The 11,949-nt window shown below is 38.4% G+C and overlaps 2 protein-coding genes across 2 annotated transcripts; one reads left to right on the forward strand and one right to left on the reverse strand.

Annotated features, from left to right (window-relative positions):
- Positions 1–628: 628 nt before the first annotated feature.
- alg5 (ALG5 dolichyl-phosphate beta-glucosyltransferase) lies at positions 629–8,465 on the reverse strand. Its single transcript, XM_052115770.1, has 10 exons — positions 8,182–8,465; positions 7,308–7,476; positions 5,966–6,012; positions 5,620–5,688; positions 5,399–5,491; positions 5,044–5,157; positions 4,773–4,832; positions 3,305–3,456; positions 3,127–3,212; positions 629–2,792 (listed from the first exon to the last, which is right to left on the reverse strand). The coding sequence occupies exons 1-10, from the start codon at positions 8,245–8,247 to the stop codon at positions 2,677–2,679; spliced, it is 972 nt and encodes a 323-aa protein (XP_051971730.1). The 5' UTR covers positions 8,248–8,465; the 3' UTR covers positions 629–2,676.
- Positions 8,466–8,580: 115 nt separating this feature from the next.
- exosc8 (exosome component 8) lies at positions 8,581–11,530 on the forward strand. Its single transcript, XM_052115771.1, has 11 exons — positions 8,581–8,793; positions 8,956–8,992; positions 9,110–9,173; positions 9,301–9,374; positions 9,455–9,500; positions 9,596–9,701; positions 9,814–9,859; positions 10,534–10,630; positions 10,718–10,838; positions 11,029–11,135; positions 11,291–11,530. Exons 1-11 carry the CDS (start codon positions 8,777–8,779, stop codon positions 11,407–11,409), a joined length of 834 nt encoding a protein of 277 aa, XP_051971731.1. The 5' UTR covers positions 8,581–8,776; the 3' UTR covers positions 11,410–11,530.
- The last annotated feature ends 419 nt before the right edge of the window (positions 11,531–11,949 follow it).

The following is an 11,949-nucleotide window of genomic DNA, read 5'->3' on the forward strand; positions in this document are numbered from 1 at the left end:
CGTAGATGAAAAGAAGCAACAAGTTTAACATGAAGAGGAAAAATAAAGTGTGTCAGGAGAGTAGCCAACAAGCGGAAATAAAAACACATGAAGGCACTTGTCTTGCGCGTCCCCTCCTTTCTTTTTTTACTGCAATTTATACAACTTTTAAGTTTTAAGCATTCAATACATTCTACGTAATGTCAGGTGTGATATCAAAAACGGCTGTTTTATGATTTAGCCTACCTTTGTCCGACGAGCCGAATAGTATTCCGCGCAGTCAAGTAATTCCGCGAGACACTCGCGCGCGCTCTAGATTGGAGGTGTCCAGCAGCGCGTGTGTTTGGACGCTCAGGCAGCACAGAGCGCGCGGCGTCAGCCAGACTGGAGCCTCAGCGCCTTCGTGCGGAATTCATCCGCAGCTCTGGAACTCTCCCAGGACGTCTGACACACAGAGGGATCATCATCCCATTAAAAAGCCCAGACTGAGACTCACAGAGAGAAAACAGGTCATTGTGGGCAGCAGAGTTTTGCCTTTAATTCGTTTGAGGATCAGATGACAAGCTCGCACAGATATTATCCTTTTTAAGGATCGGATGCACCTTTTTGGCACCCCAAAGTTGAAGTCATTGTCTGGGCACTAATTAATGTGCCGGCCAAAGTCATTTTTTGCAGTTATCATCGCTTGGAGTGCAAAACTAAAATAAGAAATGTCAACATATTAATTTCGATCAAGTACGGGAAACAAATCCCAGGTGTTTTATTGAAATGTTTACATGCTGCATTTTTTGTAAGTAACAATACATTACCTGTTATAATTTTTAGCCCTGAAATTAAAGTTAAAAGGAGTGGGTGCAAGGCAGCTACCATAGTAAAAATCAAAACAGACTTCAATTTTGGCAGAGCGCCAGAAAGTTCTATCGATAGACCTATTTCTCCAACTCTCCTCAGTGCGGATGGATACTTTTCGATTGTGTGCGTACAGTGATTTGTCCATTTAATGACGCAAGCCAGGATGGCGACAGAGAGTCTAGAAGTTTGACATTTTCAGTTTACAACAACTGCTGGGAAACGTAACAATACTCCCAATAATGACAGCCCGCATATTTAGTGCGCTCTTTGATCAAACGAGTCTGGCAGGGGAATTTGTTTCCAATAAAAAGACACTGCAAAATGATCCTATCACATCAAGGTGTACAAGATCACTTAAATATAGACATGTCAGTAATTTAAGACTTAGTGAATGGAAAAATATACAATATATCGACATATGCTTAAATTACTTACTTTAAAATAGTCTATCACAATATAAAACGTTTAAATAGTCCCTGGTTGAGAAGATTAAAGAGCTGAATAAGAACAAATGACTTCAGGAGGAGAGCCAGACAGGAGACAAACAGGATACTCTCCCAGGGGTGCAGAGCAGCCCATTGCGTAAGCCACATTACAAAGCCATGAGTACAAGCCAGACCATGGACCATACGCTTTCACTGACTTTTTAAACCAAACGTGCTCGAGTGAAAATTTGATTTGAGGCATGGATTTTTAACATACACTCCAACATTTCTGTTGGAATTGCAATTCAATTCATTTGATATCACATATAAATCAAAATTACTTTGCAGAGAGCAGGCATTTAATGATCTTATTTCACAAACAGCCATCTGTTCTTGTTTTAAAGGCATTATTCTCTTAAAAAAAACCTTGATCAAATTTAAAGGGATAATTCACCCAAAAATCGAAATTCTCTCATTTACTCGCCCTCATGACATCTCAGGTGTGTATGACTTAATTTCTTCTCCTAAACACAAACCAAGATTTTTAAAAGAATATTTCAGCTCTGTAGATCCATACAATGCAAGTGAATGGGTGCCAAAATTGTGAAGTTCCAGAATGCACATAAACACAGCATAAAAGTAATCCAGATGACTCCAGTGGTTAAATATATATCTTCTGAAGCAATATGATAGTTGTGGGTGAGAAACAGTTGAATATTTTAATCCTTTTTTACTGTCACTCTCCACTTTCACATTCTTCTTCTTTTGTATTTGGTGATATGCATTGTTTGTGCATATCGCCACCTACTGGGCAGGGACTAGAATTTATGGTAAAAACAGACTTAAATGTAGATTTTTTTCTCTCACCCACACACAGATCATATAGCTTCTGAAGTTATGGATTTAACCACTAGTCTTATAGAGTGCTTCAATGCTGTTTATGTGCATTTTGGAGCTTCAACATTTTGGCACCCATTCACTTGCATTGCATGGACCTACAGAGCTGAAATCTCTTTTTGTACAGCAGAAGACAGTCACACATCATTTTTGGGTGAACTGTGTGTCTAAGTGAATTGTAAAAACTGCATCATTGGCTCCATCTGTTTTTGCATTATATTTTCAACATTTTCAAATGTATTGTAAATGCAGAAATGCCACTTAACTGAGTTTTTTTATTTGGGCAACAACCATCTGCCCTTTTCAAACCAGAAAAAAAAGAAACAAGGAATACAGTAATAAAATAATAGAAATAATACATGAACAATCCCCTTATATGGCCACGGCACAGTCAGTATTGATAAAATGGTAATGCTGTTCACTGATTGCATACACAGTACATTTAATTTGTGGCAATGGGCTGTCGATTAACCGTCGGCCCTCACAAGCCTCTGCCAGAACAGCACACTAGCAGTAACAAGGGCTACTGGGTTTTTCTGTCAGACTCCAGCTTCCAGGCACCAGTGAGGTAACGCAGTCTGATAAAGACAAGATCCTGTCCCATCTGCAGCCAACTCCAGAACGGCACCAACTTTGACCCTAAATGTGCAATGAAACAGCTTCTTAATGGCATGATAGTGAGCATAGCCTTTATTTGGCAAAAAAAATCCTGTCCACTATCTACTATTACGGTTTACTATTAGTTACTCATCCATTTCCATATTTGGCTTTCACTATGCTAGGTTGTTTTAGGAGAGAACCCTCATCAACTTGAGACTTGCTATACATTGAAAAATACTGTACATTGGTCGATTTTGTAACTAACACAAGGAAAAGTTAACAATTCTGTTAAGCCGATAATTGCAAAATTGACAAATATCAGCCGATAATCGGCCTGGCCGATATATCTATCATTAGTAAATTTCTCACAAACCTTCAATCTCCATCCAGTTAACAGCCACTTCTGCTATAGGGATTTTGAAACACTGAGCAATAAACAGAATTTCCACATCAAATGCCCTACAAAGATATAAAACAGAGATTCAATCAGAAATTCCTCAAAATATATTAACAGAATTTTCAAAATCTAACTGAAACTGAAGCCTTCATACCAACGTTCCACATGCAGGCTGGAGAAGGTTTTCAAGGCTGCTTCACGAGTGAAGAGCTTAAATCCACATTGTGTGTCTTTAATCCCCCTTACACAGAAGAACCACACCAGGAAGTGGAATCCATACATCAGGAACGTTCGAAACGTTGATCGCTGTTACAAGAGACAACAGAATAACAAAAGTGTTTAAAGGGGACCTATTATGCAAAATTCACTTTTACATGGTGTTTGTACATAAATGTGAGTCGGCAGTGTGTGTACACAACCATCCTACGATGTTAAAAGTCCACCCACTCCTCTTTCTTATATTTCTATTAATCAAAAACAGTGTCAAAATGAATGGTTTTCTTTTCTGCTCTAAAGTGACGTCACGTTGGAGCCTCGCCCATGACTGGTGACAGACTACACCCGAATATCATAGATCATCGCCTGAGTGATCTACACACAGTCCGCCATTTTTTCCGCGCTGGAGCAGATACAGTGAGAAGAATAATGTCTCAGCTTCGCAAGCATCATAAGTGTTCTGTTGTTGGCTGTAAAAGTGAACATAAGAGTCTTCATGTACTCCCAGCATCAGAGCCACTGAAGACGCAGGTGACAAGTTTTGAAGGAAATGTGCCCCAAAACATACAACAATTAGTGTATGTTTGTGCAAATCATTTTACACCGGACTGCTTTGTGAATGAGTGTCAATATAAAGCAAGATTTAAAACAATTTTATTCTCACTAACAGTACCAACTGTTAGTGTTCCAGCTTTATATCCTGAAGATGTAAGTATCGCACTTTATATTTTGTGAATGTTTGCAAATCACCTTTCCTAATGTGTTTGTTAGTTGATCCCACGGATAATGTAGCTAAAGTTACCATTGTCTCTGATTGTATTGAAGGAGACCAGAGCTATGTTGGGGGCAGGGAGCAGCAGCTCATTTGCATTTAAAGAGACACACACGAAATCAGAGTGTTTTTGATTCCACCCAAAAAGAGGCATTTACAACATGGTATAATAAATGATTTGTGGGGTATTTTGAGCTGAAACTTCACCGACACATTCTGGAGACACCTGAGACTTATATTACATCTTGTAAAAAGGGGCATAATAGGTCCCCTTTAATACCATAAATGGTCCTCTGGAATACTTGATTCTGATTGGTCAGTTGCAGGATTCTGCAGTCAAATATTTATGTATAACTATATAATTGACTATTCCCAGGCAACCACGTCTATTTCTTATAACATAATCAAATAAAGTCAACTCAAATCAATAGGCCCATTTCATCTGTTTTTACTTATTTGGTAGGTATACATGATATAAGCAAGATAATATACAGTCAGCCAGTCATATTGCAAAATAAACCCATTCAGGATACGAGACCGCTTTGTGTATTAATTGCAACTGAAATCAATATTTAATGTCCATTAATTTATATATTTGGTAAGTAGAATGTTAATTCTGAGAAACAATGTTTACCTGAGCCACTGATTCTTGTTCCAGGTGAGCTCTGGACCCGCAGGAGATCGCCATGTTATCCTGTGTGCACACATGAGCACAACATTTTCAGATTCACCGAGATCTTTTGGCAAATATATGCCTGTTTGCTTTGGCATGCTGTAATCTGATCACAACTACTGGCTAAGCTTCCAACAGCAATTTATTTTGATATTTCATTCTACATACCAACTACTCTGAGAATTGCAAAATGATTCTTGTTTATTTTGGTCTACAAAATGTGGTGTCTCACAGGCTTGGGGCTGATGCTCTGAAGGCCAGCTTCCACCTTTTCAATGTCAGCAAATTTAGTGGCTCCGTCTGCATCGGCCATAAGAATTAGCTGCCCACGACAACATAGAGTTCCCTGAGAAAAGACAATGACAGTAAGAAAACCTCTTAGCTGAGATTGAGTATGTTTAACCTACATCAGGTGTAAACTAAAGCCATATAATCGATTCATTTCCTAACTAAGTGGATATATTATAACATTATTGTTAAGTCTTGAACAAAAATGTTTTCATTTTAGAAATGTCACAATGCACTTCTTGCATGTGGATAACTTTATTTTTGGATAATGCACAAGGAGAATAAGCTGTTTTTTTTACCATTCTCACTGCACCACCTTTTCCACGGTTTTTCACCAACGTCAACACTCTCACTTTTTGTGCGCCATACTTCTTTGTGTATCTCAAGGCAACCTGAGGATGCAAAATCTGTCCTTAGTACTCATTCTCAATATAGCAAGTATTCAGTTTGGCAAACTTACATGGAGTAATTATCTTCTAAATTTAAAAATTCCAGTTTAAGGTATAAAAAAGCATATTACCTCAGTAGTATTGTCTTTGCTGCCATCATCTACTACAATGACTTCATATGTGAATGATGGATTCTTCTTCTGGAAAGTCAGCATAACAACAAATTAGCCTGGTTAGACAGTCAGACTTAAGTAAACGCACTGCCATCTTGTGGTGAAAAAAAAAAGCACACTGCTAATGTGATCTCCCATGCTTTCCACCCCAATTCATGTTTCCTAAGATATGCAAGAATCCTATCATAAATCAAATGTTTGTTTTGTTTTTACATTGAAAAAAAATAAAAAAAATAAAAACATAATTTAACCAAACAATTTAGAACACAATAAAATGCTAGGAAATCATAAGCAAATTTTGCACCTGTCTTTTCTCCAGGTATTCCATGGCTTCATCCATCATGGCAGGCACTATGGTAAGACAGAGACAGTAAATAACAAACATAAATTCTCCTAATGTCAAGAGCAGATGAGTGATCTTTGAGCCATATGGATTTATAGGGGGTGGTAAACTGAATGCTATATTAATAATCTGACTACTAAAGCAATAAAGAACATAATTATTTGTATTTATTTTTTTAAACCCCTTTTCTCCCCAATTTGGAAAGCCCAATTCCCACTAATTAGTAGGTCCTCGTGGTGGCACGGTTACTAACCTCAGTCTGGGTGGCGGAGGATAAGTCTCAGTTGCCTCCGCTTCTGAGACAGTCAATCTGCGCATCTTATCACGTGGCTCGTTGTGCATGACACCGCAGAGACTCACAGCACGGCTCATGCTACTCTCCGCAATCCACGCACAACTTACCACATGCCCCACAGAGCGAGAACCACTAATCGCGACCACGAGGATGTTACCCCATGTGACCCTACCCTCCTTAGCAACCGGGCCAATTTGGCAAAGACGCTGACTACCACACCTGGAGTCGCGAGTTCCAATCCAGGGCATGCCGAGTGATTCCAGGTCTCCTAAACAACCAAATTGGCCCAGCTGCTAGGGAGGGTAGATTCATATGGGGTAACCGCCTTGTGGTCGCTATAATGTGGTTCGCTCACGGTGGGGTGTGTGGCGAGTTGTGCGTGGATGCCGCGGAGAATAGCGTGAAGCCTCCACATGCTCTATGTCTCCACACTCAACAAGCCATGTGATAAGATGCATGGATTGACGGTCTCAGACAAGGAGGCAACTGAGTTTTGTCCTCCGCCACCTGGATTGAGGCAAGTCGCATTGGGTATAGGGCATTCCAAATTGGGGAGAAAAAGGCGAGAAAATCAACAAAATAAAATGTATATCAATAAAGAACATGATTTAACTACTGTAGAATGGAAGAACAGCTGGAAACACAAATCTTCAATTGGGCGGAAAAACGTGCCGTTTATGAACAAATACCATTTTTATACTAGGTTAAATTTAGGTTAATTTGACAACAATTTTGACAGCACTCAAAATGACAGTGGAACAGTAGAGAACCAAATGCTTGAAAGTAGCTATGAAATTCAAATCAAACTTGTAGCTTTAATAACAGGGAGCTATCAAATTATTATACATTTTATTTGAATGTAGTTTTAAATGTGTAATGCATCATTCTGCAGTCACAGATATCAAGGACATCAAATTATGCTATGCTATGGCATCGTTTTAGTTATTGATAACTGCTAAATCAATGTGACATTGATTAAATTGCCAAACATCATATCAAACAACTCACATCTGAGTTCCTCATTGTATGAAGGGACCACCACAGACAGCTCCAGTGAGTGAGGCTCCAACAGACTGGGGAAAGACTCCTTCTTGCCCTCTGCAGTATTGAAGTATTTCTCCTTCTCATGGCGTGTCTGATCTACCATCGTAGCACTGACATGAGCAATAACAACAACCTGCAGACGAAAACAAAGGAATGAAGGAGCCACTGACCTGTTTAGCTGGAATGGGTGAAGCTATCAGTGTGATCACATTATTATAATAACAATTCATGGTGTATCAAAATTCTAAATAAATTAAGAAAATGCTTTAAGGAATAGTTCACCCAAAAATGTAAATTCTCTCACTTACTCACCTTCATGACATCCAAGATGTGTATGACTTTCAAAAAGAATATCTCAGCTCTGTTGGGCCATTCAATGTAAGTGAAGCTCCAAAAAGCACATAAAGTCAGCATAAAATTATTTCATAAGACTCTCACCCACACCTATCATTTAGCTTTAGAACATATTAATTTAACCACTGGAGTTGTATGGAATACTTTTATGCTGCCTTTATTTGCTTTCTGGTGCTTCAAAGTTCTGGACACCATTCACTTGTTTTGTAAGGATCAACAAAGCTTAAATATTCCTCTAAAAACCTTTGAGTTCTGCAGAAGAAAGTCATACACATCTGGGATGGTATGAGGGTGAGTGAATGATTAGATCATTTTAATTTTTTTGGTAAACTATTCCTTTTAAAAATAATAATAATAGTGTGGCACTGAGTAACTACTTAAACCATTCGAAAACAGACATAAAACTTCACTTAATAAAAGCAATCATATGAAATAAACGAACAGTTTATATAAATATGATATATATATATATATATATATTTACCAAAAGTAAGGCGATCAGCGCCAGTATCAGCAAACACTGCAATATTTCACATAAACAGCAATCCATCCTCCATACCACAGTCAACACACCACTGCAGATAAGCTGTCACCAATGTATAACTAACAGTCCTGCTGTTACATGCAGAAAAGCCTTAAATATGAGCCTTCCGATGAGGTCGTGAGGCGGAACAGATATGAATGAGTGTCGTGCTAAATTTCAGAATAAACAGTTAAATCTCCATTGTTGAACTTTACTTCCAGTCACAGAGCAACACCTATGCGGAAGTCGCAGTCACAAACCACATCATCACACCGGGCGAAGAGAGCGCTGCACCGCAGCATGCTTCACTGAGAAACTGAGGTAGCGCCTTCTGCTGGAACGGAGGACGGCAGAGTAATATAATACAAGGGGCTGTTCACGCGCAAGGAATAGAACAGAACGCTCTATAAAGTGTCTCGCGATTTTAACGGTTGAAGTTCGTTTGAACTTGACAGGACGTCTATGTTTACAAACAGCGCGGACGGAAATAACAAAGCGTTCGGCGTGAACGGTGCCTGACGTCACTTGTGTTTTCACGTGGTGCTGTCTAAACATCATGGCGGCTGGTTTCAAGTAAGTGGAACACTAAACCGCATGGTTCACACGTTTAAACTGTGTCTAAATAACTTTGCAGAAAAATGATTGGAAGGTTATTAGAGGTTTTCAGTGTGTTGTAATGGTGATTTGGTCTTATGAGTTTCTGAAATTATATAATCAGATGACATGTTTCCTCAGAACTGCAGAGCCTCTAGAGTATCACAGAAGCTTTTTGGTGAGCTGTTAATACTTTGGTTCCTGTTGTTTAGCTATATAGTTTGATTTGAGATTATCTGTTTGCAGGCATGTACACTGGGTAAGTTGTTTTAACATTTGATCTTCTATTCAACAGAAAGAAAACTGTCGTCCAGATGGAAGGGAACTGGGAGAGTTTAGAACCACAACATTAAATATCAGTAAGTTCTGGATGCACTTTTTAAAGTCACTCATCAGACACACTAGCAAATTATAATCCAATCAATGCTGTAGAAATAAAGATGTTATCTGGCTCAGTGATATTGACACGTTGTTCTATTCCTCTAGGCTCCATATCTACAGCTGATGGATCAGCAATGGTAAAAATTGGAAACACCACAGTGATCTGTGGGATAAAGGCTGTAAGCATAGTTTCCATTTCCTTAAGATTTGTTGATATAGCTTTCTTTATTATTATAAAATGTAGCTGTTTTTCTTGCAGGAATTAGCTATGCCCTCCTCTGATGCTCCAAACAAAGGATATATAGGTACATTTAAGATTATTATTATTATTATTATTATTAGAAGTGCTTTGTTGTTTTTGTTGACATATCACTCATGGAGATCCCCTCTGGTGTTCCAGTCCCAAATGTAGATCTGCCACCACTGTGCTCGTCTAGATTCAGACCCGGACCACCCGGAGAACAGGCTCAGGCAGCCAGCCAGTTTATCGCTGATGTCATTGAGAGGTACACATCAAGAAACAAACACTGCACTCATTTTAAGCAATGCTGGATTAAGAAATAAAATAATCAAAACATTTCTGAGAAACTTGAGTATTTATTTTGTTTTCCTCTGCAGTTCAGATTTAATAGATATGGAGGAATTGTGCATTGAAAAAACAAAGGTAAGGTCCACATAAATAACCATAATTAGGCTCAAACTCTCTAGTTATTGGCATTAGCCATTGAAAACTCCATCGGTCCACCAATAAATTATTAATATTATTCAATTCTAAACTAAGGCTTTCTTTAAGGGTGCTCTGTGCCTGCTCAAACTTCTATCTAAAGACGCATAAAAGCAGAATAAATTGAGCCGGCTCTCACCCACCACAGGTTCTAGTATCAAAGGCATTTCTGATGCTGCTTTGGTTGTGTTTTAATGATATGCAGCATCAGAGCAGCCTTAAAGGAACCCATAAATGAAAATTCTCATCATTTACTCACCCTCATGCTATCCCAGATGTGCATATCTTTCCCATATCTTTAGGATAACAGTAATATAATTTAAAAATGATTATAAATAGAAAATTGACTAAATTTCCTCTTACAGCTTTTATTGTGTTGTGCAAGTATTTTGTTTATTGTAATTGGTATATGTCTCGTCACTGTCATGACTGCTATGTTGCTCGGAACTGCACACAAGAATTTCACCTATTGTTGCACTTGTGCACACAGTAGTGTGACAAAGTGATTTGATTGATCAGTTTTTGGAAATGGCACAAATAAAACCACGTTTTACAACCTTTAATCATCAGATTTCTCCAAGTCCAGTAAATCTCATCTGTCATCTATCCTTTAGATTTGCTGGGTGCTGTACTGTGATATAATGTGTTTAGATTATGATGGCAACTTACTTGACACCTGTTTCATAGCTCTGCTGGCAGCTTTAAAAAATGGTGAGCAATTCTTCAGAATATTGCAGTTCCTCGTCTCCATGTATTTGATGCTTTGATGAATACTAATCACATTTTTATCTGTCTCAGCACAACTCCCTGAAGTCAAGATAAACAAAGAGACCGATTTAGCAGAAGTTGATATGCAGAAGAAGCAGCATTTGAAGATCAACCGGCACCCTGTTGGCTCATCGTTTGCAGTATTTGATGAGTAACCCAAATTCAATTTTTTACTATTATATATTGTAGATTGACGTAAAAACAAGCACTATCAACATAGTATTTCAACCAAATGTCTAACATAACCGTTTTAAGAATGAACCCTGGTCTCAGATCAACATAAAATTACTTTAACTGCACAATTTAAGTAATTTCACTTACCTCGTCTTCTCTTTGAGCAGCTCTATCATCATAGTAGACCCCACTGCAGAGGAAGAGAGCTTGTCTACTGCATTAATGACTGTAGTAACAGATGAGCAGGAAAGACTCTGTGCTGTCCACAAACCAGGTGAGACTGAAAGCAATACAGTTTCGATACTGAAGCATTATAGCATTTGTTGGTTATATTGTATAGTTTTACAAACTGCACTTTTGCTATCGGTAGATTTTATAGGAATTAAGTATATTCATCATTTTGTAGATTAATGTTTAACTATGTTTTAGGTGGCACGTCGTTATCTGGTGAAAAACTTCAACAATGCATAAATCGCGCTATAACGAGGAACAAAGAGATCACCAAACTGGTGGACAAAGTCATCGAGAGCACAAAGACAACAAAATAAATGCACAAATTCATGACATTTTATCTAAAAGTTGTATTTTTCACTGTCAATATATACTTTCTTTTTTATCACAATAAAACTGCAGACAAAGACCATTTACAAAAATTCTGCCTCAGTGTTCAGAAATGTTCTTCCACTCACATGGTTAGATTTCCCCCCCATAAGAATATACATCAACTCCCCCCCACAGTATAGCAAAATGCCATTTTAAAATGTGCTGTATAAAAACCACACATGTAATTGCATGCTGGGACATGGCGGCCAATCACTCTTTGACATCCAGCAGTAGAGAGAATGTTTTTATGTTTTCTCGCAATGGTAAAGTTGAGCAACAGGTGATTGAGGCACATCTGTACGGCCCTTGTTAGTGTGCGTAGGGTCCACTCGCTTGAGCCAAACAGGCTCTCGTAGAAAGGGTCATTTGGAAGGAGAATAAAGACAGCATGCCGTAAAGAACCCTACAAGAATTGTTTCATTTCATAGCTTGTATTTCTTTAAAAAATATGTTAATACTCTAAGGTCCCCTGCTCTAAAAATCCT

The sequence above is a fragment of the Xyrauchen texanus genome, chromosome 43 (assembly GCF_025860055.1).
Source record: "Xyrauchen texanus isolate HMW12.3.18 chromosome 43, RBS_HiC_50CHRs, whole genome shotgun sequence".
NCBI classification, from domain to species: domain Eukaryota; kingdom Metazoa; phylum Chordata; class Actinopteri; order Cypriniformes; family Catostomidae; genus Xyrauchen; species Xyrauchen texanus.